Source organism: Mustela nivalis, assembly GCF_964662115.1.
Source record: "Mustela nivalis genome assembly, chromosome: 17".
Lineage (NCBI taxonomy): Eukaryota > Metazoa > Chordata > Mammalia > Carnivora > Mustelidae > Mustela > Mustela nivalis.
The window spans coordinates 61,464,399-61,490,854 of record NC_139036.1 but is presented as its reverse complement, the minus strand read 5'-3'; the positions used below and the strand labels follow the sequence as shown (position 1 = coordinate 61,490,854).

Genomic DNA, 26,456 nt, shown 5'->3' with positions numbered 1-26,456 from the left:
AGTTCTGTCCCAGACTTCCTTGGCACCTGCAGTTTGCAAATACACCAGACGCTCTTCATCTGGTCCCTTTGCAGAAGGCGATCTTCCCCCAAAAGCTGGTGGTAGGATTTCTACTCTGCATGGAAATGCTTAGACCCGGTGGCAAAGGCTTTTGGCAAGACTGGTCTGTCTGCTTTTTTTTCCACAAAGACCATTTATCTGGTTCGTGAATACATCTGCCTTATAACCCAACCGTGACACAAATATCTTATCATCATCTGACAACGAATAACGCCTGCCGGCCCAGCCGAGGTGGCGCCAGGAGGCTCCGTCCGTCTGGACGTGTTTCCAGGTGCTTCTCAGCCCCCCGCGGGCCCAGCCCTGCCGGCATGCCCGACCCAGGGCTCTCCTGCACCCGCCCCAGGGTGCATCCGCCCCCAGCTGCTTCTGGGGAGGACCCCCCATCCTCACAGGGAGTGGGCGCCCCAGTCCCTTCGCCGGCCTCAGCTCTGGCTGCCCAGTCTTCACCCCTCGTGCCCGTCCCACCTGGGGTCAGGCTCCCGGTCAGGCAGGCCTGGGGCTCTGCACCGACGGGCCGCCGGTGTGTGGGCCTGTGGTCAGGCTGCACTGGCCCTGGGCCCGCTCCGGCAGCCTGGTGTGGGGGGCCCACGACTGTGGGGCGGCCGTCTCGAGGGCTCACCCCTCACCGCTGAGGCGGACAGTGGCACCACCCGCCGTGGGGCCTGGCCCTTCCCGCCGACCCTGCTGCTCCCGGAAACTCCCGCCGCCCGCGCCCTCTGGATCTCGGGTGAGGCCTCCAGGGGTTCTTTCCGAGGGTCTCAGCATCTAGCACTGCTGTGAAGACTCGGCGTTTCAGAGCAGTTTTAGGGTCAGAATGCCCCCCGCAGCCAACCTGCTACCACAGGGCCTCCGTGGTCACAGGCCATCGTCATCGGCACCGAGTCCACGCTGACATCTGGGGTCCTCTTGGTGCTGGACGTCATACAGGTTGGGACAGGCGTGTCACACACATACCCGCCACGGGACTGTGGGTGGCATCGTGCAGAGGAATTTTACAGAAATCCTCTGTGCTCTACCTGCGAGTCCCTCCCCTCCCTGGGGGCCGCTGACCCTTTCACTGTCTCTGTTCTGTCTTTCTCCCGGGGTCGCACAGATGGAACCAGGGAGCACAGAGCCTTTCATGTCTCCTTATCGTGTCATTTTCCTGATGAAGTTTTTGTTCATGGAGAAATGACTTGTGGGGGTGCGTCTGGGTGGCTTAGTCGGTGAAGCATCTGCCAGGGTCCCCGATTGAGACCCGCTCAGCTGGGATCGAGACCCGCCGCGCTGGGCTCCCCGCTCAGCTGGGAGCTGCCTCTCCCTCTGCCCCTCCCTCCCCATCGTGCTCTCTCACTCTCAAATAAAATCTTAAGAAAAACATTCTTTGGTAAAAAAACAAAAAAACAGATTAGGGACCTAGCTTTAGTTAGCCTGCTAACCCACCACTGCTTACTAGGCACGTGTGTCTGAATACGAAAATCACTACTTATGTTTGTTATTCGTTATTACACGTGCATCTAAGATCCTGTTGTAAAACTATGCCAGTGTGGAAGCAGTGATGTCCAGTCATGTTGTGTGTCCTGCTTGACTGAGACTCGTGCCGGGCTGGCTCCTGGACGCCAGTGTCTCCCACGTGACCGTGGCACAGGGGCAGCGCATATGCTTGTTGTCAAAAATGATTGTATCATGGGGCGCCTAGGAGGCTCGGGGTTAAAGCCTCTGCCTTCGGCTCAGATCATGATCCCAGGGTCCTGGGATGGAGCCTCGCATCGGGCTCTCTGCTCGGCGGGGAGCCTGCTTCCCGCACCCCTGCCCACTTGTGATCTCTCTCTGTCAAATAAATGAATTAATTAATTTTTAAAAAAAAGATTGTATTGTGACCACTTTCTAGAATGATGGCTTGGCTGGAACAAGAACCTGGCATTTTCTTATAAACTCTTTTAAAGCAAATGTCCCAGTGTCCTCCGTCGGGGCCCTGTCCTGGGGGAGGGCCTCCCTTTTCTCTCTGGCTGCCTTTCTCCTGTGTTACTGGCTGGTGTCTGGACTAGATCAGTTTGCCTTAATTTTACCTGCTCAGGAAGTGGCTGGTTTTCTGAAATCTTAAGACTACGGTTGGTTGGTTGTTTCCCATTCTTTGAAATTCTCAGCCATCGTCTCTTTAAAGTGCCTCCGTCCCATTTGTTTCTGGCCTCTCCTGGAGATCCCTTCGGACCTGCCGGAAGCCTCTCACCCCCCTCCGCTCCTCTCCTGCCTCCCTGGGGTTCCCCAAAGGAAATGTTGGGAGCCAGTGGATGGATTCCTTTATCTTTATAAGGAGGTTACATATTGTGTTTGTTCATTTCTTTCATTGGTTTTTGATCTTTCCCTGATTTCTTTAACAGTTGCATTATTCTTGTTTATTGATCGCGTCCCCATCTGAGGGCTGCTGTGGCTGGGCCTTGGGGGTCTGGAGGGGCAGCATTGTCGGTGTGATTAGCTTCCAGATAGTCTGCCGCTGTGCACCGGGTTTTCTAGTTCACCTGATCGTTTAGGAGAGTTTTAGAATTTTTTAGTTATTTTTAAACATGTGTTGAGTTTTACTTTTAATCTGTTCTGTTAAGCAGCCTTATCATACATACTTACTCACATTTTTTTCTAAATTTATGTGTGTTTGTCAACTTGAACTGACAAGATCCATGATTTTGTGTCGAAATCTCGGTGCGGCTCCTGCATTTCTGCCAGTTCCCCATCCTGTCCCTAGGTGTGAAGTGTCCGCAGAGGTGTGGCTCAGCCTGCTTCCCGCTGTGCGCCGTCCTTTCTGATGTCCGGTAACACTTGTCGGTATTTTTTTTTTTAAGATTTTATTTATTTATTTGACAGACAGAGATCACAAGTAGGCAGAGAGGCAGGCAGAGAGAGAGGGAGAGAGAGAGAGAGAGGAGGAAGCAGGCTCCCTGCCGAGCAGAGAGCCCGATGCGGGACTCGATCCCAGGACCCTGAGATCATGACCCGAGCCGAAGGCAGCGGCTTAACCCACTGAGCCACCCAGGCGCCCACTTGTCGGTATTTTTCATCAGGTGTTTACAAGGGTCGTTTCCAGAAAGGTAAAATATGGCTCAAATAGCTATGAAAATGGGCACAGGTTTAGGGCTCACTAGATAGTGAGGGGACCAGTCAGATGTTACAGCCAGTTCCAAGGAAAAGCTGGGTCAGAATAAAGAAACTGACACAGATGGAGACTGGGGCGCCGGGGCCGGGGGGTGGGGTGGGGGGACTCGGTTGTTAAGCGTCTGCCTTTGGCTCAGGTCATGATCCCAGAGTTCCAGGATCAAGCCCCACATCGGGCTCCCTGCTCTGTGGGAGGCCTGCTTCTCCCTCTCCGTCTGATCCTCCCCCTGCTGGGTTTCTCTCTCTCTCTCTGTCAAATAAATAAATAAAGTCTTTAAAATAAAAAAGACAACACCAAATGAAAACCTTTAAACTTATTATGCTTTTCAATCTGAAAGAAACAAAGAACAGCTACAATTCTAAACCAGCATCAATAAGACCAGTATTATTCTTAGGGGACTCGGTGGGCCACTAACGGATACCAGGTAGAACATAAACACCGGAGTCTACCCAGTCTGAGACGAATTTGAATGGTTACCACTGAATTCAGCTGCAGATGTTTGTTCTGGAAGATGCTATTACGAATGTCGCAGACTGCAATGCTGACAGTGGCTGTTCAAGATTAAATTTATGGAATACCCAGAAAATAGGCTGAATTGGAACCGCAGACGGTTTTCAAACACTCCTTAGCAAGTTTTTTTTAAAGACCTAGAGGGCTATTGTTTTCCTAGAAATTGGAGGTTTTAAAATCAGCTTTCCGTTGTCACGTGGCCATAAACCAAAGACCCAGATCATTTCAGACGGTCCCGGGCACTGCTGGGGCCAAAGCTGTCGCACGTCAGTCCGTCCGGGTTGTGCGACGGGGAGCAGGGGACGGTCACCGAGCCGCCCCGAACCCCCGGCAGCGCGGCGGGTCGCGGTCAGGGCCCGCAGGCCACCTCCAGGGCGGCTCCCCGTCGTGCACTCGGTTCCCCTGAGAAGGCCCGGGGGCGGGTCGCGCCGGGCGGGAGCGGAGGGCGCTGCTCTGCCTGGACCCGGCGGCGACGCGGGTGTCCCACGTGCCGCCGCCGCAGCTTGGACGGGCGGGGGCGGCGGGGGCGGCGGGGCGGCCGGTGACCCCCGCGGGCGCCCGAAGCCGGGGTTGGCCACGTCCGTCCGCGACGCGCGGCGAGAGGCTCCCGGCGGCCACACGGGGCGACGGCGCGTCTCTCGGAGGGAGCGCGCTCCGGGGTGCGGGGTGCGGGGTCGCCGCGGGCGAGAGGGCGGGGGAGGGGCGCGGGCGAGGCCGCTGACCGAGGGGCGGCCGGACCTCGTCCCCGCGGCCCCGCGGCCGCCCCGTCCAGCCGCCCTCCGCGCGCTTTTCCCGGTCGTCGGAGCAGAACCTCTCCGCGGCCTCGCTCCGAGCGCGCCCCCGGCCCGAGCCCGCTCGCCCCGCGCCGGCCGCCGGGAGCCCTGCCCGGTCCGGACGCGCCGCGGAGGTCCTCGCGCGTCTCCGGGGCGTCCCGGGCGCCCGCCCCCGCCCCCGCGGCCGCCCCCCAGACGGACGTGCCCGGAGCAGGGCCGGCCCGCCGAGTGCTTGCGCGGCCGCCGGGGCCGAGGGACGGGCCTCAGGGAGCAGACCCCGTCGGCGCCCGGTCTGGGTCGCTGGAGCGCGAGGTCCTGACCTCAGGGTGCTGAGTTCAAGGCCCACGTAGAGCTTCCACGAGAACCAGACAAACAAAAACACCCCAAAGAAGCCAATCCTTCTCGTCCCCTTGTTTCTAGGGGGAGCGGCTCATCACCCCCCGCCCGGCCCCGGGGTCCAGAACCCGAGTGTCACCCGCGAGGCCCCTTCGGGACAACTGCAGCCCCGTTTTGCAGCTCAGGTAATCCTCCTTTATCTGAGAAGTGTCCCTGTAGCACCTGTTCACGGGTCACCTGCGTGTGGGATCGCATTACCGAGCCGGAAAACCCAGTGAGCACCGCTGGGAAGGGTCTGATGCTCACGCCAAGTGCCACTACCAGTGACCTCGCAGAGCGTCTCCCTGTCTTCGTTTTAAAGATTTGTTTATTCATTTTAGAGAGGGGGGCCGAGGGAGGGGGAGAGGGTCGCTCAGGCCGACTCGGCGCTGAGCCAGAGCCCGCCTGGGGGCTGTCCCCAACTCTGAGATCGTGACCTGAGCGGAGACCGGAAGTCGGACACTTAAGCAGTGGGGCACCCCTCCTGCTGATTTTAAAATGACCTGAGTAAATCGCAAACATAAGATTACCAATTACATCCTGTGTGTGTTTTACCGCAGCCTACCCATCTGGGCGTTATTTTTCCTTTTTTTAAAAAAAGATTTTATTTATTTATTTGAGAGAGAGAACAGTGAGCGCGTACACACACGCGCACGCGCACACACACACACAGGCAGAGGGAGAAGCAGGTGCCCTACTGGGCAGGGAGCCTGACGCAGGGCTCGACCCCAGGACCTTAGGACCATGACCTAAGCCGAAGGCAGCCACCCAACTGACTGAGCCCCCAAGGCGTCCCCTATTTTTCAAATCTTTACGAATATGGTGGGTTAAAAAAATTTCATCTTTTAGACTTTTCTTGTTTCTTTGGTGGTATTAAAGCCTGTAATCTATTTATTGGCCACATATATTTCCTCTTTTGTGGGTTATTTATACACATGCTTTGCTAATCGTTCTACTGTGTTTGTACTTGTTAGTTCTCTCGAGTTCCTTTTCAATGAAGGAACTGCTACTTGTCCGTTACAACCTTTCCCAGAGTTACCTGCCTGATCCTTTCTTTGTTTGCTTAATCCACCGATAACTTTTTTAATATGGTGAACTCTGTCAGTCTACTTTCATGATTTATTTCACTGGGTTTTTTCTCTATTTCAAGTTTAGGTAAATATCTACCCATTTCTTCTAGCTTTTCTGTTTCACTGTCATAGTGCCCTTAAGTAATTATCCTTTTTCTCACTGGTTTTGAACAGACTTTTTTTTAATCATGTGTTAAACATTTAAACTCTTGCTTATGTCTTTTTCAAATTCATTTTTTATTTTGAAATAATTTCAAATATACACAGTTGCAAAAATAGCACTATACGCTTCACCTAGACCTACCGGTTGTTCACTGATACCGCACTGGCTGTGGCACTCTCTTTCTTCCCTCCCTCTGCCTCCCCTGCACTCTAGATAGATAGGTGATGGGTGGCTGGTGGACAGATGGACGGGCGGCTGGGTGGCTGGATGACACACACAGACACGTGAGCGTGTGCACGACTCTGCTGCTGGGCCAGCTGTGGTGCAGGTGGGCGTGAGAAGACGGGCCTCGGTGCGCCCCACGAGAGCCCAATAGACTCTGAAAGTTTGATGTCATGTAATCTTCCTGTCATGAAACAGATTTTTTTCAACTATTTAAAAACGTAAAAACTATGTTTAGCTCATGGGCTGGACAGAGGTGAGGATTTGGCCTCTGCCAGGTGTGGCTTGCCGAGCCCAGGTCTACACACGGGTCTCTGTACATCCTTTGTGTTGAACAAATACAACAGCGGGGGACGTCTCCGTCCGTCTCTCGGGGGACAGTCAGGGTGTTTTTGCTGTAAACATTGTTACAAAAGTCCTCTGGCGCACACGTGTCAGCATCCCACAGATGGTGGGTCTGTCACAGCTGACGAGCCCGCGCGCACACGCCATCGTCACGCGGAGCCGGTGGCGTACGTCACGGCTCGCTCTCGCCGCTGTGCGTTCTGTGGGTTTGCACACGTGTGTAATGACGTGTGTCCACCATCGTGGTCTCCTACGGAGCAGTCTTGCCGTCCGACAGTTCTCTGTGCTCTGTTCATCCTTCCCCCGCCCCAGCTCTGTCCTTGGTACCCACTGATCCTGCTGCCCCCCAGCTCTGCTGTTTCCAGAACGTCCTGGGGTTGGAATCCTGCGCTGCGCGGCCTTCCTTCTCCGGGGAACGCGCACGTGAGCTGCCTCACGTCTTCCCGCGGCTGGAAAGCTCCCTTCTTCCTGCCGGGGGGCATTCTGTCTGATGACTGTACCTGTTTGTTCATCTCGAGGCTCTCTTTAAACTAAACTTTTCTAGGTATTGTGGGCGGTTAGGAGCAGAGTTGGCTTTCTTTTTTTTAAGAGTTTTTATTTATGGGGTGCCTGGGTGGCTCAGTGGGTTAAGGCTCTGCCTTCCGCTCAGGTCATGATCCCAGGGTCCTGGGATCGGGCCCCGCATCGGGCTCTCTGCTCAGCGGCAAGCCTGCTTCCTCCCCTCTCTCTCTGCCTACTTGTGATCTCTGCCTGTCAAATAAAGAAATAAAATACTTTAAAAAAAGAGTTTTTATTTATTTGTCAGAGAGGGAGAGAGAGAGCGAGAGCACACAAGCAGGGGAAGAAGCAGGCTCCCCGCTGAGCAGAGAGCCCAGTGTAGGACTCGAACCCAGGACACTGGGATCGTGACCTGAGCCAAAGGCAGATGCTGAATCCTATGAAGTGGCCATTTCTCTGAGTCAGAAGTGGTTCAATATCAGCAATTTCATGCAGCTCGACCTCAGACAGACGCTTTGTCAGTTAGAAGTTCTTTCTCCTGCTCTACTGAGTTCTTACCCAGAACAGATGCTGCGTTCTATCTGCTCGTGCTTCTGACTCTAGCCCAATGACCGCGACCTGGGGCCCGGCCGGTGGGATGCCACTGTCCTTCCACAGAGGTCACGGCCTCCGGTGTGCCAGCCACCTGCGTGCTCAGGCCAGACGTTGCTGCCTTCAGAGTCCGTTCTTCACAAGCCGTTCCGCACGGCCAGGAGCTCCTGCCTGTCGTGAGCTGATGGCGGTAGCAAGCGCATGTCTTGGCGCGGTGTGTATGTGTCATTTGCCAGCGTTCGGTTTCCTGGAAGGATAGGGGAGTTTCCTAAAGTCTTGAGACTAACCTTACCTGCCCGTGCTCCGCCAAGGTAGTCTCCCTTGTGTGGCTTTGCCTTTTCAAAGTTCTTGGCAGTGAAGTAGCAGCCTGCTGGGAGAAAGACGGCCCGTTCCGCCGTGGGCTGACGTGGGCCCCAAGGTGGCCTGAGCAAGGTGGCTGTGTTCAGGTTCTACGTTGACCCAGGGGCCTGGGAACAAGCGCTGGGCGGCCAGCCGGGAGAAGTGTCGCATCTGGAGACAGCTGAAGTCAGGGTTCGCTGTGGGATGGCTTTGGAAAGTGAGAGCGGCCAGGACCCAGCTGCTGGACTGGGGGAGGTGAACGGTGGCTTGGGCTTGGCGAGGCCGGAGCGGCCCATCCAGCACGTCCGTCGGGCACACACCTCACTGGGCTGGGGGTCGCGGGGCTGCCGCTGGGCCGCGACACAAGTCCTCGGCAAAGGGCAGTGTCTCAGTCGTGGGACGGCAGGGACAGCACGGACAGTGCCCGGAGTGGGTCTGCAGGGGAGGCCTGCACAGCGGCAGTGGTCTGCCCGACGAGGCGACGCTGGCCTGAGAACCTGGGCAGGGCTGGCCACAGAAAAGGGGCTGGAGACCATGGCTACTTCCACCAGAGGACCTCGTCCCCCGCACGGCCCCCTGTCCTGGAGGACCCCTTCACCCTTGTGGGACATGCCGTTGAAGCACCGGAGTACCAGCAGTTCGTGACTTTCCAGCCTGCATTGGTTAAAATTCTAAACTCGTGTTGGAAGAAAATCTCCCAAGTCGTCGCAAAGATATGCCTGTTCTCTGTGACAGTAAAACGTGCGCCTTGCTCCGTGGACCTCCACTTCCTTCGGGTACATTAAGGACCGTCTCATGCTCTATTAACCCCTCCAGACCACAGAATTCACGTCTGCGCTACCCCAGTGAGAGGACTCCTCTCTTACAGCTTGGGAGAGGACGACCCCCTGAGGCCCACTCTCTGAACCGGCAGATAAATAAGCAGCGGATATGATTGGAAACCACGGAGGAAGGGCGCCGTCGGTGAAGTGTCTGACACTCGATCACGGCCCAGGTCATGACCTCAGGTCCCGGGATCAAGCCCCGTGTCGTGTAGTGTCGTGTCGGGCTCCCTGCTCAGTGGGGGGTGAGATTCTCTGCCTCTGCCCCCCGCCCGCCCGTGCTCACTTTCACTTTCTCTCAGTAAATGTTTAGAAAAAGAAAAGAAACCACGATTATGCCTCATCAGAAAGGACGAATACCCAACTTTTGTAGCAACGTGGACGGGGCTAGAAGAGATGACGCTGAGTGAAATAAGTCAAGCAGAGAGAGTCAGTTATCATATGGTTTCACTTATTTGTGGAGCATAACAAATAGATGGAGGACATGGGGTGTTAGAGAGGAGAAGGGAGTTGAGGGAAATTGGAAGGGGAGGTGAACCATGAGAGACTATGGACTCTGAAAAACAATCTGAGGGGTTTGAAGCGGCAGGGGTTGGGAGGTCGGGGAACCAGGTGGTGGGTATTGGAGAGGGCACGGATTGCATGGAGCACTGGGTGCGGTGAAAAAATAACGAATACTGTTATGCTGAAAATACATAAATTAATATAAAAAAAGAAAAGAAAAGAAACCACAGAGGAAGAAGCTCAGGGAGTCGCTCAACAAACACGAAAAGCCCATTCGTCACCAGAGCCGGCTCGTTGAAACCAAAGACGCGCATGCATCACTCAGTCCAACTCCAACATTAATCCCGCCAGAGCAGAGAAGAGCGGCTCCGTGGGCCTGAATGTGCTTCGGGGCTCCGGGAAGAGGCTGGGGGTCTGGCCGGCTCCCTCGCGAGTGGCCGCTGCTCGACGTCTGCCCTAGTCCGGCTCCTTTTAACTCCTCCGTTTTCTTCCAGGTTTCTGTTCGGTGCCTCCTAAGACTCCTTACAGTTCCCCTCGACGGCTCGGCAGGCGTCCCCCCTGCGAGCAGACTGAGGGCACGGGGGCCAGGCCGCGGCAAAGCGTTTGATGTCGGGCGCTTGGTCTCCTGAAGGCCGGAAGGGGCACTTGGGGACGCTGTTCATCCTGGCGGGTGGACATGACTGTGCCCCTCCTTTCCTGGCTGCCACTGACCTGAGTGAGTCCCTGACACAGGGAGTCCTTCCTCATCTCGAGGGAGACCTTGGTAACACAGCCCATCAGCCGCCACCAGCACTGGATTCCTTCTGTTTGCATTTCCACGGCAGGACTCTGAGAACACCAGGAAGACCCATGTCTCCGAGCACTCCAGGAAGGTGCAGCCCCGCCTGGCCCAGACAGCCGGGAGAAGCCAGCCTCCGCAGGGCCAGGCGGCGGGAGCAGTGACAAGGTCAGGGCAGGTATGCTGGGCCACGGGTGCTGGGGACACCACGCCCCATCTCAGCACGGGGACCAGCTGCGGGCAGCAGAGCACCTGGGGTCCTAGCAGGGGGCTGCCGCTGTGGCCACCCCAGACGGTCCTCTTAGGATGGAGGGAGTTGGCTCTCATGCCTCCGCAGACTGGGCGCACCCGGGGCGCGGGGGGACGGGTGGGCACGGACGCCAGAGGGGGCCTTGGCGCAGCTAGAGAGGTGGGCTCTGGGGCATTTCCATGGAGACCAGACTGCTTTGTCCTTCCAGGGTCCGTAGGAACCCCATCTGGTCCCGCATTGGCCAGCCAGTGTGCTTGGGAGCGTGGGCCTGTCCCTGGGGCCTCTGCGCGACAGCCCCAGAAGCCTCTGCCCACGGCCTGGCGTCCAGCCTTGCCTGCAGTCTTGTCGCTGACTCCAGGGGCAGGGATCCTTTTGTCTGTGTTTACTTCCCTAGCGGCAACACAGAAAGTCTGCGGCGACTTGCAGATGCCCTCGGCACAAAGAAAACCAGTCCCCAAAGCTGCGCCCGGCTCACGAAGGCCCCACGGAGAGTAGGTGCCTGGCTGGGAGCTCCTCCTCGGTGGCCAGCGGTCCCCTCCAGGACACGTGGAAGTTACTGGACCTGGGATCCAGCCCCTCTGGCCTCACGTCCCAGGACGACTCGGCACCAGGTAGGCTGGGGTAGGGCTCCAGGGTCCTCAACAGGCCAGGCTTGGCCCCTCGCCGCTGACAGAAGCCACAGGCAGAGAGACGGCAGTGGTGACACGAGAAAGATTATTTCAGGGATGCCGTTCCTGGACGGCCAGCGGGCCAGCATTCAGAACCCTCCAGGTGCAGGAAACACGTCCAGTTTATGTAGGGACCGCATGGGACAAAGGTCCATGAGTGCGGGCAGGCGGCCGTGACGGCCAGCTCGGCCCCTGTCATGGGATCCGTCGCGGGGGTCCCGCTGGCTCAGTCCTTCCAGCTCGAGGAGAATTTCCATTCCCACTGGGGACCCTGCTCTCGGGGTCTCGGCGGGAAGGCAGAACGTGAGCCATGACCATCTGGCCGGAGGTCAGAACAGGGGTGAGATGTGCTGTCCCCGCCGCTGCCGGGCAGGGCTGGGTGGCCACTTCCAGGCTGACATGCGGACAGACACGGGGTGTTCCTTCCGCCTGTGCGGGCGCTCCGGCCACGTCACCCATGGGCCCGTCCACACCCACCGCACACCCTGCAGGCCACCGGCGGGGGTCCCCTCCCTGGGGAGCTGGTGCATCCACCGGGGCGACTGGGCACTCCCTGTGCCAGCCAGCCTCGCGAGCAGGGCTCTGTCCTTGCCCTAGTCCCGCCTGGTGCTCTCGATGTCAGAAGGATCCACCAGGAGGGCCCAGCTCTCGGGGAGCTGCGTGCCACCCCCCCTCGTGGCGAGACGGCGGAAGGGCAGCCCGTCGGAGCCCCTCGGGGGTCCGTGTGCACACAGCATCCCTGCTCTGGCTCTGGCCCCACGCAGCATGCTCCGTTGGGTCGATGTGCCCCAACCCGTGTGACCGTTGTCCCTGCTGTGGACTTTGTGGGCTATGTCCAGTCTTCTGTCACACGTGTCCTGTTATAGCCAAGGGTCTTGCAGCCCGAGGGGCTTTGCTTGTCGGTTCTAGAAGCCGCTGTCCAGCGGGGCTCTGGCCGTGTCTGCAGCCGCCGGGGTGGGGAGGTGGTGGCCCTTCCGAGTCCGCACTTCCTCTCCCGCCTTCCGGTCCCTGCCCCTTTGTACTTGGAGTTTGCTGTCTTTGTCTTACTGATTTGTGGGAGCTGGTCATTTATGATGGGAATTAGGCCTTTTCTAAAACATGAATTACAGATCTCACCACCCCACTACCCCCCAGGTTCTCACTTGACTTAAAAAAAATTTTTTTTAAACATTTTCACATTTAAATTCAATTAATTTACACCGAGTGAACTGTCAGTTTCAGGGACAGAAACTGACAGTTCAGGTCAGTGACACGTCGGCTGCTCAGGACGCCCCATCCCGTGTCCCCTCGAGTGCCCGTCACCCAGTGCCCCCGGCCCTCTAGCCACCCTCGGTCTGTTTCCCGTGGCTGAGGGTCTCTTATGGTTTGTCTCCCCCTGATTTCGTCTTGTTTTGTTTTTCCTTCCCTTCCCCTTGGCTGCTCTGTCTCGTTTCTCAGACTCCTCGTTGTCAGTAAGATCACGTGATGACTGTCTTTCTCTGACTGACTTATTTCATTCAGCCTAACAGCCTCTAGTTCTGTCCATATCATTGCAAATAGCAAGATTTCGTTTTCTGGTGGCTGCATGGTGTTTCGTTGTGTATATATACCACATCGTCTGTATCCATTCATCTGTCGACGGACATCTCAGCTCTTTCTGTAGTTCGGCTGCTGCGGACATTGCTACTATGGACATTGGGGTGCACGTGCCCCTTCGGATCACTGCATCTGTATCTTTGGGGTAAATACCCAGTAGCGTGATTGCTGGGTCATAGGGCAGCTCTATTTTCAACTTTCCGAGGAACCTCCATGCTGTTTTCCAGAGTGGCTGCACCAGCTCGCATTCCCACCAACAGTGCAGGAGGCTCCCCTTTCTCCGCATCCTCGCCAGCATCTGTCGTTTCCTGACTGGTTAATTTTAGCCATTCTGACTGGCGTGAGGTGGGATCTCATCATGGTTTTGATTTGTACTTCCCTGATGCCGGGTGATGTTGAGTATTTTTTCATGAGTCTGTTGGCCATCTGGATGTCTTCTCTGCAGAAATGTCTGTTCATGTCCTCTGCCCATTTCTTGATTGGATTCTTTTTGAGTTTGATAAGTTTTTTATGGATTTTGGACACTAGCCCTTTATCTGATACGACATTTGTGATTATCTTCTCCCATTCTGTCAGTTATCTTTTGGTTTTGTCCACTGTTTCCTTTGCTGTGAAAAAGTGTTTGATCTTGATGAAGTCCCAGGAGTTCACTTTTACCCTTGCTTCCCCTGCCTTTGGGGACACATATAGCAAGAAGCGGCTGCTGCCAAGGTCACAGAGGTCGCTGCCCGTGTTCTCTAGGATCTGGATGGCTTCCTGTCTCACACTGAGGTTCTTCATCCATTTGAGTCTATTTTCATGTGTGGTGTAAGGAAATGATCCAGTTTCATTTTTCTGCATGTGGCTGTCCGATTTTCCCAACACCATTTGTTGAAGAGACTGTCTTTTTTCCATTGGACATTCTTTCCTGCTTTGTCAAAGATTAGTTGACTATAGAGGTGATGGTCCATGTCTGGGTTTTCTATTCTGTTCCATTGATCTGTGTTTTTGTGCCAGTACCAGGCTGTCTTTTTTTTTTTTTTTTAATTTTATTTATTTGTTTGAAAGAGAGAGAGAGATCACAAGCAGGCAGAGAGGCAGGCAGAGAGAGAGAGGAGGAAGCAGGCTCCCTGCTGAGCAGAGAGCCCGACGCGGGGGCGGGGGGGGGGCTCGATCCCAGGACCCTGAGATCATGACCTGAGCCGGAGGCAGAGGCTTTAACCCACTGAGCCACCCAGGCGCCTCAGGACCAGTCTGTCTTGATGATGACAGCTTTGTAACAAAGCTTAAAGTCTGCAGTTGTGATGCCGCCAGCACTGGTTTTCTTTTTCAACATTCCTGTGGCTATTCGGGGTCTATTCCAGTTCCACATAAATTTTAGGATTATTGAGGCGCCTGGGTGGCTCAGTGGGTTGGGCCTCTGCCTTTGGATTGGGTCGTGATCTTGGAGTCCTGGGATCGAGCCCCGCATCGGGCTCTCTGTTCGGCAGGGAGCCTGCTTCCCACTCTTTCTGTCTGCCTGCCTACTTGTGATTTCTGTCTGTCAAATAAATAAATAAAATGTTTAAAAAAAAATTTTTAGGATTATTTGTTCCACCTTGTGAAAAAGTTGATGGTGGTTTTTTTGTTTGTTTATTTGTTTTTAAGATTTTATTTATTTATTTGACAGAGATCACAAGCAGACAGAGAGGCAGAGAGAGAGAGGAGGAAGCAGGCTACCTGCTGAGCAGAGAGCCCGATGCGGGGCTCGATCCCAGGACCCCGAGATCATGACCTGAGCGGAAGGCAGCGGCTTAACCACTGAGCCACCGAGGCGCCCCCCGATGGTGTTTTGATAGGGAATGCATTAAACGTGTAGATTGCTTTAGGTAGCATAGACATTTTCACAATATTTGTTCTTCCAACCCATGAGCATGGAATGTTTTTCCATTTCTTTGTATCTTTCTCCATTTATTTCATGAGTGATCTGTAGTTTTCAGGGTATAGCTCCTTTGTGTCTTTGGTTAGGTTTGTTCCTGCACATCTGACAGTTTCGGGTGCAGATGTACGTGGGACGGACTCCTTACTTTCTCCTTCCTCTGTCTTGCTGTTGGTGTATAGAAATGCAACTGACTTCTGTGCATTGATTTTATACCGCTGACCCTTTACTGAATTCTTGTACGAGTTCTCGCAATTTAGGGGTGGAGTTTTTTAGGCTTTCCACATAGAGTATCATGTCTTCTGCGAAGAGCTAAAGTTTGACTTCTTTGCCAATTTGGATGCCTTTAATTTCTTTTTGTTGTCTGATTGCTCAGGCTGGGACTCTAGTACTATGTCGAATAGCAGTGGTGATAATGGACATCCCTGCCGTGTTCCTGACCTTAGGGGAGAAGCTCTCAGTTTTTCTCCATTGAGAATGATATTCGCGGTGGGTTTTTCATAGATGGCTTTGATGATATTGAGGTGTGTACCCTCTGTCCCTACACTGTGAAGAGTTTGGACCAAGAAAGGATGTTGTACTTTGTCAAATGCTTTTTCAGCATCTATTGAGAGTATCCTGTGTTTCTTGTTCTTTCTTTATTTTTTTATTTTTATTTTTTAAAAGATTTTATTCCTTTACTTGAGAGAGACAGAGAGAATGAGAGAGAGAGAACATGAGAGGAGAGAGGCCAGCGGGAGCAGCAGACCCCCCGCCGAGCAGGGAGCCCGATGTGGGACTGGGTCCCGGGACTCCAGGATCATGACCTGAGCCGAAGGCAGAGGCTGAACTGACTGAGCCAACTAGGCGCTCGCATTTGACTAAATTCTTTAGATTTATCCTTACATATTTTGCAAATCTCCCATAGTAGTCTTTGGATATGTTTTTCTTCTTCCAGAAGAATTTTAAAGGAGAATTTTTAATGGGAAGCTCTTTCAGGCCTTATTCAAGGAGAGTGTTCCCTCTGCCTCGCGTCTGAGTCACTCTAGTTCAGTGTAAAGCTCAGCCCCGTGTCCCAGCGCCCCAGCAGAGGCCTGGACTCACACTGCCTCTGCCCACGGCCCCACAAACCTGCCGAAGGAAATGCCACAGTCAGGGCGCCTGGCCAGCTGCGTCCGTGGACCCCGCTGACTGTTGGTCTCGGGGTCATGGGCTCAAGCGCCATGTTGGCTGGAGCCCACATACAACAAAATACGTAGCCCAGAGTGTGCTCCTCAGACATGCCGCGGTCATGCCTGAAGGCACCCATACGTGGCAAGGAGGTGAAGAGCTCTTAGAGCCAGAGAGCCCGTGAAGGAGCCCCCGACTGCAGGCTGATCGCCACCGGCAGCTTTGACCCCGGGGCCCCCGTCAAACTGGGTAAACTTGGCACTGGGTGTCATAGCCTCACGGTGTTCAGAAAGCGAGTGACAAAACTCAGGGCCCATCCAGGGTGGGGGTGTGACAGGCGATCCTAGCTCAAAGACAGAGACTGGGGAGGGTCCCCCCCACCCTCCGCGGGAAGGTGAGTCAGAAACAGCTCCGTGCCCTGCCTGCCCAGAGCGGGGTCAGGGCCCTCGCCCAGACACTGGCAGCAGGGCTGTCACTCTAACTTGTCACCGTGAGAGAAATGCTCTCATGGGAGTTGGTCCCAGTTACAAGGCCTGGGTGGCCTGAGAATTTCAGTTCTCAGGATTCTGAACCGGTGGAGCCCCCAAGGACCAGGTGGCAGTGGAGACAGGCCGCTTTAGGGGGCCTCCTTTGTCCCGAGCCATAAGCATCCCCACAAATCAGATTCCAGCTGAGAGTGGGATCCCACACACAGGGTCAAGGCACTGGGAATGAGACCGGCAGAGCAGAACCTGGAAGACACAAGGTCTGACCGGCTGAGTTTCATAGATTCAAACCAGTAAGAGACTCACAAGAAAGCATGTTCGGGAAACAAAGAATTATAAAGAAAGACCAAGCAAGCTTAAGAAAAGAACAAACAGGAACTTTAAGAAAAGGAAAACGTAATTATTCAAATTAAAATCTTGGCGGGTGGGTTGAGGAGGTCGGGGATGCAGACATATATGAAGAAATTACTCCGGACAGAGCGACTGGGAGAGAAGCAGGAAGAAAACAGGTCAGGAGCCACGAGGACGGCGTAAGCAGGTGCGGCAGGACGCCTGCCGGCCGCAGCCTCCAAAGGACAGAGTCTGGGCCAGAGGTGCCCTGGGAAGATCCGCCGAAGCCAAGCGCGCCCCCCCTCCCCCCCGGGCAGCCTGGCAAACCCCAGCGCGAGCAACCGCCCGGCCGGGCGCGGGATGTGTCCGACAGCCTGGAGCGCGGGCGTGGGGGCGGCGGCGGCCACCGCCCGCTCGCAGCGGTCCCTGGTGCCAGGCGACGCCTCTCCCGGGCCGTGCGCACGTGCTGTGGGCCCGGAACCCCCGAGCCCCGGCACGCGTCCTTCACCACCCGGGCGAAACGAAGACTTGAGAGACAGTGAGAACCGAGCAGCTGGCCCCCCGCCCCGTCCCGCGCTGAAAGCAAAAGGACCCAAAGTAGCAGGTGGCTGACTTCTCCGTGAGGGCCACAGACCTCAGGCCGTCTCGCCCGCGGCCGCGCTCGCCGGACTCCACTTAGGAAAGCGGGGCAGCCGTGCTGCGTCCGCTCCGTGCACGGCCGCTTGCCTTCTCCTCCTCCTCCTTTTTCCGAGAGACCCAGCGCCCGGTACGGATGTCGAGCTCTCCGTCCGGACACGAAGGGCTGCGCACCCCAGCAGGGGCTCGGCCAGGCGCCCCGCTGTCCGCTTTACTCCTTAGGACATTTTATTTCTGTTCTTGAAACCACACACGTACGTGTGCTTGGTGAAATCTGGGCATCTTTTGCCACGGAAGGCCGTAAAGACGGCGGCAGTGGTCCCCGGGGGGCGGGGGGAGGCCAGGACGGGGTGGACGAGTTGTCCTGGAGCCTGTGCCCTGCGAGAGGACCACGCCAGAGGAAGCTTGTCTGCAGGCCGCAGAGGCGGGGGCACACGGGAGGTCTTGCAGGGGGAGGCAGACTCAGGAGAGGAGGGCCGGAGGCCGTGCGGCGCTGGGGTTGGACAGGACAGAGGCAGGGGCTTTAGGGGTGGCCAGAACTGTGCACTCAGCTGACGGGGGCACCGGCCACGCTTCATGGGGCCCGGCAGAAGACACAAGGCCCCAAGGGCAGGTGTGAGGCTTTGTCTCTCCTGGCACAGCTGACGGCTGTGGGTCCCCTCTCTCCCCAGCCCCTACCCCACTCCGGGGCAAGGCGGACTTGGGGGTAGGCTGCAGGCCCATCTGCCCTCTCTGCCTGAGGCCAGGTGACGCAAACACCCACGGGAGAGTCCAGAACAGAAGCTGTCCGAGCTCTGACAGCAGAGATGCCAGAGACCGCTGGGGAACTGTCCTGGGAGCAGGTCTGCTGGTGGGAAAGGAGGCTCCGGTCAGATCCTCGTTCTTGCTTTTTTATTTAAGTATTTAAGTGTGACCCAGAGCCATGGCCCAGAGAGGAGGAGGCTGTGGGAGGCTTGCAGAACCCAGTTGTGAAACGGCCGTTGGACGAGTCGGGAAGCAGGTGGAAGGCGAAGGCCCAGCAGCGTCCGACCCACGGTGCACGGGGCGGCCGGCTGGCTACCGCCGGCCGTGGCAGAGAGCCTCCTGCGCGGGGAGAGAGCAGCCCCTGCCCCCAGCAGCCTGCCATGCTGTGCACAGGTCACAGGACAGCCTCCTGGGAGTGACTTAAAACACTTTATCTCATCGGGGCACCCCCAGAAACTTGCATGTGCTCCCTGGAGCCAGGACGGACAGCCAGAGTGGGGGGCGTCCGATCACATCGCTGACCGTGGCGCGGCCGGCACGGCAGTGGGACCCGCACACTGACCCACACAGGGGAGTCCCTCAGTTTGCACGTTAGGTCCAGAGGCCGGGGAGCCTGGGGCCGGCTCCTCCGGGGTTCTCCCTCGTCCTGCTGGCCCAGAAGGGCTGCAGAGCTCTGACCGTCGCGGGGGAGGCTGAGCGCCTCTTTCTCGTCCGCGCGAAGGGAAGTGCTTCTCCAGAGCTGCTGACAGGCCCCTTCCACCTCGTCAGGGCGTTGTCTCAGACCCTGAGGACAGCAGCCAGGAGCTGTGTTGGGGTCCTCAGCGGGAAAGCTGGTGTGGAGGAGCCTTCAACACGGTCTGTGCAGGGGGGAGGGTTGCTGTTGTCCTTGGTAAGCGGGGCTTCGTGATGAAAAGGCAGAGGCATCTCAGTGTAGGCTTTTAGTTCGCCCTTTGAAAAACTGAGGTGGGGGGAACAGGTTGAAATTAATGCGGTTTAGATGTTTTAACGAGCTACAGAGCTGTACACCGGAGTATGGAGTACGCATAACCGAGTTACCTGTATGATACTTGACGTCGTGTAAGCGTACTTTTGAAGACCTCACTGCTTTCCTCAAAGACACTCTTAGGCAGACAGGAACTCTGCTGGAGGGGAACGTGTGTTCCCAAGCCCGAGGGTCGAGTACAAAGCTGGAAATCGGACCCCAGACAAGCAGTCTGGAGGCTCCATTCTAGAAACTGGGATGAAGTGGGTTCGCGTTTGTCCATTTTCAGTGCGTGGTGAGTAGCCGTCGTGAGCAGTCGGAGTGGCGAGTCGTCCGATGGTGTGGGACATCTGCGTCCAAACGGGAAGAAGTACCTTTAGTTCACGGTGTATCTCGGGGGCACGTGGTTCTTACACTGGAAGGACACACACGCTCCTTGGTTTGTAGGCGGGACCACAGCCACCCCCATCTTGCCCCCACAGGCCTGGCTGACCCCTGCTGCACCCCCATGTGAGGCTGGGGCCTGAGCCCAGACAGTTGCCTGGGGTCCAGATCACCTGATGGCACCCAGCGCCTCTGGGTCGCCACTCGTCCCTCCATCCTGTCTGAGGGGTAGGACCCCCGTCCCGGCCCTCCGCCCAGCCCCACTTCCGACAACCCCGACCCACACCTGCTTCCTACCCCTCTCTCTTCCGGCCCCACTGCAGAGCCTACGGGCCACAACCTCGGCGCCCCGCCCCCCCAGCCCTTGTCTGTGGACACCTCCTCGCCACCTTCCTTTGCAAGCGCCTGCCTGCCTCCCCCGCAAGCCCAGCCCCCATCCTGGGACTATGTGCACCTGGGCTGGGGGCATCAGCCTTGATCCTTGACCCTCCCCTCTTCCCCCATCCCTGTGGTCAGCCTGAGCCCGTACACAATCGGTGCTCAATCAAGTTGAGCAGGGAGATAACTGGAAAGAATGGAACCCAGGGAGGCCCTTAGTCTGCAGCCCAGGGATCTGGATTCCCGGGAAGAGCCTATGATTAGAGCAAGTGCCCAGCATTGTTGACAAAGTAGGTTTTGACAATGGACTCTTCCTGGGAGGAAGTACTACATCTCGTAAAGCTGTTTTCTCCACCTTGAAACAGCCGGTTGCTAGTTTTCCTTGAAGCTAAGTGAGTGTGTTTTCAAGGGGAAGAGGTCATACAGGGGAAAGAACCAGGCCTTGTAGATGCCAGCACATCGGTAAGGAGGGGCCAGCCCGGAATGGCCGGTCAGAGCAGAAGGGACCGCCCTCCACCAGCAGTGCTGACCGCACACTTAAATGACTTAAAATCAAACCTGAATATATACAGAAATGGAACTGAGGATTCACAAAAGACCAGAAGGTTAACCTGAGATGTGATTTAAAAATCACAAATGTCTAAAATAATCCCTTTATCACTTCAAAAATGATCTAACTGGAGAGAGATTTTCTTAAGCAAGATGCCAAAGTTCACATACGAGTAATTCATCCCAGCGGAGCAGGACGGTAGCACTCAGCCAGGGCCGCCGCAGAAAGGCACAGCTGTCGGGCCCCACTGGCAACTCAGCGCCTGCCTTGGGAAGCCTGACCCAGCTCGGAGGGGCAGGCCGGGGCACTGGGACTTCCGGGAAGCGCTGTGTTGGTGAGTCTGTCTCGGGGGTGGTTGGGGCAGTCAACCCCACAACACGTGTCCCGGCCACGTGTGTGGACACTCGGGAAGCAGAACGCCCACTGGGGCAAAGGGGGCTCCAGACCTCAGCTAGTCATGGCGAACACCTACTTCCTTATGGCTGAGAACTAAATTTAAATGGTGCAGAGGGTTTTCCACCAGAAGACAGTCCCCTTCTCCCCTCCCTCCCTGTCACTCCCCTGCCTGCCTCCAGTCCCATCTCTGTCCCCCAGACCACAACTGTCCAGTTCCCTGCCCCTCTCCAGGTGTGCCCTGCTCTCTGTGGCCACAGAAGCAAATATTTAAAAATGTGCGTGCCTCCCCTTTTCTTTTTAGTTGTATACAGCAGCAGACAGCTTGCTTTTTAAACCCCCAGCGGCCGTCTTTCTCTCTGTTGGTACAGACAAACAGAGCCAACACTTCCCAGTAGTTCAGTGATCCACTGCTGAATACAGGCTTTAAGTGCTTTGTATTCATGGACGTTTCAATGGCCTGTGGTCTTTGCTCCTAAGACCGTGCTGCTGTGTATGTGCGGGTCTGTGGGAGTCTGTTGTCAGGATGGTATCTCCAAGTCGAATCACTGGGTCAAAGGTGTGAGAGGTTTAAGTTCTGTGGAGCTATTTCCAAATCACCCTCAAGAAGTTGGCCCGGTTTGTGTTCATGGCTGCAGGGCGTACGAGTGTGTTTCCTAACTCCCATAATGGTGGACTTTTTTTTTAAGGCTTTATTTATTTGAGAGAGAGAGAATCTCAGGCAGACCGAGCTGAGCACAGAGCCCCTTGTGGGACTCGACCCCAAGATCAGGGCCTGAGCCAAAACCAAGAGTGAGTGGCTTCACGGTCTGTGCCAGCCAGGAGCCTCCGGCACTTCTGGATTTTTATCCAGCATTTTCTCTTTTGCCAATGTGATGATGAGAAACACATTTCATTATTGGTTTTAATTTGCAGTTTTGAACTATGGGTGAGGCTGGCTGTCTTTCAGGTGCTGTGGTCATTAGGTTTCGCACAGTGTGTAAAAGTGACTGCGGAAGCTCGCAGAGTAAGAAAATGCATGTTCGTTGTGAGCTGTGAAAGTCAGACCCTGCTCTAGGGAGGGGGCGGCTGGAGATCTGTTTTTACAAATGAATGTAACCTGAACCGGGTCAGCGGCCTTTCAGGAAACCGCAGGACCACTGCTGTCCCATTTTCAAGTGAGGAAACCAGGGCCCAGGACTCTGAGTGCCTGCCCAAGGCCAGGGAGCTCCTAGCCAGAGGGCCCAAGTACTGGTCCTCCCTGCACTCCTGGAGCTCCAGAGGCAACAGGCCCGACCCGAGCAGGGGCAGGTGGCTGGGGGAGGGCCAAGGCTGTCCCAGAGGTCAGACAGATAATGGCGGTGGGGGGGCACCTGAGGAATGTGGCTGTGGGGTCACCTCCTCCAGAGAGGAGGCGGGCTCTGCCCCGGAGGCCCCGCCCACTCAAGGCGGGTCCTGCTCCAGCTGCATCATGGGAGCTGGTGGGCGGGAGCTCTCCTGTGGGGTCTCAACCCTGCGTGGAGACCCTCACCCTCCTCCCTTGCTGCCCCCAAGGGGATCCCCTGGGGGATCAAAATGGGCAGGGGTAGAAGGGTTACAACTTCGAAGGATACAGTGTGGGTGTCACTTTCTTTTCTTTGGATTATTGTTCTTTTGAAAATTACATTAGTGTTTCCTGAAATTAAACATTTTGCTCTTTAAAAAGGATTGCATAAAAGGTTAAGAAAAGGCTATGCCTGGTGCTACTAACTGGCTTCTAATCCAAAATTATTTTTAAATCCTGTATGGTAAGAATGTTTCCAAACAGATCTCTCTAAAGAGATGACATCTGAATCAGATAAGCACATTACCAGGCTGTTCTTAACCAGCGATCCACGGAAAAACAGACCCAGCCACCTTGTGTTCACAGCCCGAGCACGCGTGGAGGCCTTTCTCAGCAGGGTCCCTTTCTCAGCAGCTTCTGGAGCTCAGAGGCCAGGGCTCTGCCTTCGGGTGAGCAGACCTGGGCCCACAGACACTAGGTTATTCCCCTAAGGTCTCCCAGCTCCCAGTCAGGGGATCAGGACCAGAGTCCAAGCCGATGCCCTCCAGACCCTGAGCCCACCGGCTGAGGAGAGTCGTGCCATGGTACCCGTGGACGCCAGGCACAGATGGCTGCGTGCAGGACTCAGGGAGCCACGCTAACCACCGGGCGGTCCTCTGGGTGGCGGCGGCGGCGGGCCGGTGGGCTGGCTCTAGCAAGCCCGTGACACCGTCCCGCAGTGGACCCTCAGTGGCAGATGGTGCAACGCGCCAGATCGTCCCATTTTTCCAGAGAAGCTGAAAATCTTGTTTTTATGTAGCACATTTTCATTTTTGAGTATTGGCAACTAGTTAAAAAATCAGAACAATGTGTGTGCCGAATTACCGCTGGTTTGGCCGGCCCCGCCTCGTGCCGTGTGGCCCCCCGGCTGGGGGCTGTGCCAGGACTGCACGCGCAGAGGAGAGGACAGACGACACGCTGCCGTGACTCTGCTCAGCCGGCGGGCTCCAGAGAGAGGCCCGGCCTCTGGCAAGGTTCCTTCCCAGCCAGGGAATCTGGTGACTGCTGGGAAGACTGGGCTTCTCTACTGGAGAGTCCGGAATGTTTCCGCTTGTTATCACAGGGCAAACACACCAGGCCCTCCCGGGCTTGTCCTCATGTCCATCCTGCAGCGTGTCACCTGCCTCTGACTAGGGCTGAGTGGGCCCCCAGGACTCCGTCTTATCTGTCCCCTTCTTGGTGTCTGTGTTCTTGAGTGGAGACTGTCCTGTGCCCTCCCTGAAGGCTGCGTCGGCTCAGGAGCAGGGTCCGGACCTTCCTCTGAAGGCACCTTGCTTCAGCTGTGGCTCTGTGAGCCCAGCCCTGGTCTGAGGTCATAAAAACATACAGTGAACATGGGACCTTAGAGTTACCCCATCCACGGGGTATCGCCAAGGGTATTACCATCTGGCTTCCACAGAGATGCTCTTGTTTTTCTCATAAAACCCAGGGTTTGCACACACGACCGCAGGCTGAGGGCCCAGCACTGGCTCTGAGTGACGACCACTTGTGATATGGATTTGTGATAAGACAGGTTAGAATGACACAGGCTAGGTGACCTGAAAGAATGTCTTGTGATTCTATTGTAAATGCACCTGGAACAATACATTCTCTTCTTCCCGCGTAGCCCTCATACCTGGGCACTCACCAGGGACCTCCCCTTGGGTCTGAGAGCCTTACTGGAATGTGAGCATCTGTGAGACAGACAGACCTAGGAGAACCTTGTGAGACCCGACTCAGAGACCAGCAGCATAAGCCACAGGAAAGGAGGCCAGCTAGAGCCAGTGGGGCTGGCCTCTGCACCAGAAACATGTTGTGAGGCAATTTCCAGTCAGGGCTCATTGGCTGGGCTCTGGGAGCATGAGCTGCTGATGGGTGGAGGGCCTGCCGCTGGCGGGCTCAGCACGCGTTCTCGCTGGCCACTGCCACAGAGAGACCTCATGAGCCACGTGGGGACAATGGCTGGCCCTGAGAGCCAGGAAGCTTATTTGGCACTGTGACTGTTAGGTTGTGGGACCCCAGGGGGCAAGGGGTCTCTCCCCTGCTGCCCTTCACCCTCTTGGCTCCGCCTGTTCCCACTCTCAGGCAGGACTGGACAGGAGTACCTGGCATACCAGCGAAACTGGTACGGGTTGCTGTGCGCTACCTGTCAGCACTGTTGTGATCACAACCAAAGAAATCCCAGAACCAGTGCTCTGGTCAGAGGAGGGAGCAGCACCGGGTCCTGAGCTGGGCGAGCAGCGCCGGCTTCCTGCCTGGGCTAATGATTACAACCTGAGACATTTTAAGAAGTGCAGAGTGTCCTGTAAACTTTTCGAGAAGCAACGGTCAAGTAGATCTTTGTTAGCTCTCCTCTTGAAAGCATTTTGATGAAACAGTTATGCCACTTGGGGGAAAGTTTATGTAGAAAGAACTTCTATACCAAAGTAAATACTTTAAGAAATAGCCAAATCGGCTTACTCTTCCACGGTGTGTGTTCTGGGGCCACAGCATGGCTAATGCCCTCTTCCTCTTCTGGCTATTCTATGGACTATGCTTTAATGTCTCTCTGTAAACAGCTAGGAAATTGGACAAAATATCTGAAACAGCTGTTTTCAGGCATCAGGCAATAGTCAGCACAGGATCATGGTCCTTGAAAAAAGGAAAACAAATGAGGTGAGTTCCAGAATGCCCCTGACTTTCTGCCTGAAGGCAATTTCTGGGCTGAAGGCACAGAGAGGGAGGCCAAACAGAACTCAGCAGCAAAGTGAGTTGCAAAAATGGGAATTGGAGTTTGGGAAGGCAGAGGGGGCTGGCAGTCGCAGGACAGTCTAGAAAGGAGGGTACTACACAGAAGAGAGCTCCAGAAACCTGTAGAGGCATGTTTTTGAGTTCTCCCTGTGTACTAGCCCATAGGCATGTAGCGTAGCTATCTATACGAAAAGGGGAAGGAAAGACAGACAACTTGTAAGCCGAACCATTTCCAGAGCTGTCAGAGTAGGGAGATACTCAGTCCAAGGAATGAGTGTCCGTCGTTACCTCCCTTTAGTGGAGACTGAGAGAAGTCACACGTCAGCAGTAGGCCTAGGTACCTCTGGAGTGAAGACCCACATAGACTTAGACTAGAAAAGTTAAAAATCTTTGAAATGACCAGTCAAGGAACCTAACTGCCCACCAAAATAAAACCAACACTCTAAAAAAATTTTTCAAGGAAATGTTACAATGCCTAACACCCGATCAAAACGTACAAGACACGTGAAGAAGCGAGAAATGTGATCCACATGCGAGAGGAAAATCCATCGGTAGGAAGAGGCTGAGAAATAACCGAGCAGACAAAGATATTAAAAAGAACTGGAATGACTGCATTCAAGTATTTAAAGGAAAACATACACATGATGAGAAGAACCGAGAATATGAAAAGTTCTAAACAAAACTTCTGTAGGTGGGAACTATAATATTTGATAAGGAAAGCTCACTAGATGGGATTAACCCAAGAATAAAGATGGTAGAAGGAAGGACAGAAAGTTCCAAGTCATCACAAGAGAATCTGCCCTAAATGAGACACCAAGAGAGAGCGAGCCTCGGCCTCCTGCCGGCGTCCATCAGTCCACCAGAAGGAGGAGAGAACAGGGAGAGACGAACTATTCCAAGCAGTAATGACGAGGGTCACCTGGGTGGCTCCGTCGGCTGAGCGTCTGATTCTGGGATTTCAGCTCGGGCCGTGATCTCGGTGTCATGAGATTGAACCTGTGTCGTGCCCCACGCCGAGCGCAGGGTCTGCTGAGATTGTCCCACTTGCATGCTCGCTCTCTGTAATAACAAAACAGATTCCCCCTAAATTTGATGCAAACTCTTCTCTCACAGATCCGGGTTCAACTACCCCAGCAGCTGGCTAAACACATGTGTGCCACCCAGGGAGGGCTGCAGCTGAGTTTCTGGAAATCAGTGATAACGAAAATCTAAAACGCAGTCGAGTGAAAAACGAAGGACACAGTGCGTGGAGATGAACAAATAATCACGGCAGACTTCTCTTCAGAAACTGCGAGCCGGAAGACAAAGGCTCACCGTGTTTAAAATACTGAAAGAGGGGCGCCTGGGTGGCTCAGTGGGTTAAAGCCTCTGCCTTCGGCTCAGGTCATGATCCCAGGGTCCTGGGATCGAGCCCCGCATCGGGCTCTCTGCTCAGCCGGGAGCCTGCTTCCTCCTCTCTCTCTCTGCCTGCCTCTCTGCCTATTTGTAATCTCTGTCAAATAAATAAATAAAATCTTTAAAAAAAAATACTGAAAGAAAAGCCGTCAAAATGGAATTCTGTATCTAGCAAAAATATCCTCCAAAAATTA

The 26,456-nt window shown here is 55.2% G+C and overlaps 1 protein-coding gene and 1 long non-coding RNA gene across 27 annotated transcripts in view; one reads left to right on the top strand and one right to left on the bottom strand.

Moving 5' to 3' along the window:
• The window catches only part of CCDC57 (coiled-coil domain containing 57), a 92,803-nt gene that overhangs the window by 53,965 nt on the left and 12,382 nt on the right, over nucleotides 1–26,456 (top strand). For 23 of the 26 annotated variants that reach the window (XR_014304543.1, XM_082705568.1, XM_082705554.1 and 20 more), the window contains 3 exons: nucleotides 4,891–4,991; nucleotides 10,223–10,354; nucleotides 10,821–11,037. Coding sequence is in view for 25 of the 26 variants with exons in the window: in XM_082705568.1 (XP_082561694.1) it covers nucleotides 4,891–4,991; nucleotides 10,223–10,354; nucleotides 10,821–11,037 (450 nt within the window). In the remaining variant the exon portion in view is untranslated. Of the gene's footprint in view, nucleotides 1–4,890; nucleotides 4,992–10,222; nucleotides 10,355–10,634; nucleotides 10,788–10,820; nucleotides 11,038–25,327; nucleotides 26,197–26,456 lie in introns of those variants that run through there. The other 3 variants (XM_082705555.1, XM_082705563.1, XM_082705565.1) reach the window with 3 other exon arrangements.
• On the bottom strand, nucleotides 15,258–20,453 carry LOC309850988. Its single transcript, XR_014304568.1, has 2 exons — nucleotides 18,967–20,453; nucleotides 15,258–18,868 (listed from the first exon to the last, which is right to left on the bottom strand). It is a non-coding gene; the product is annotated as an uncharacterized lncRNA (long non-coding RNA).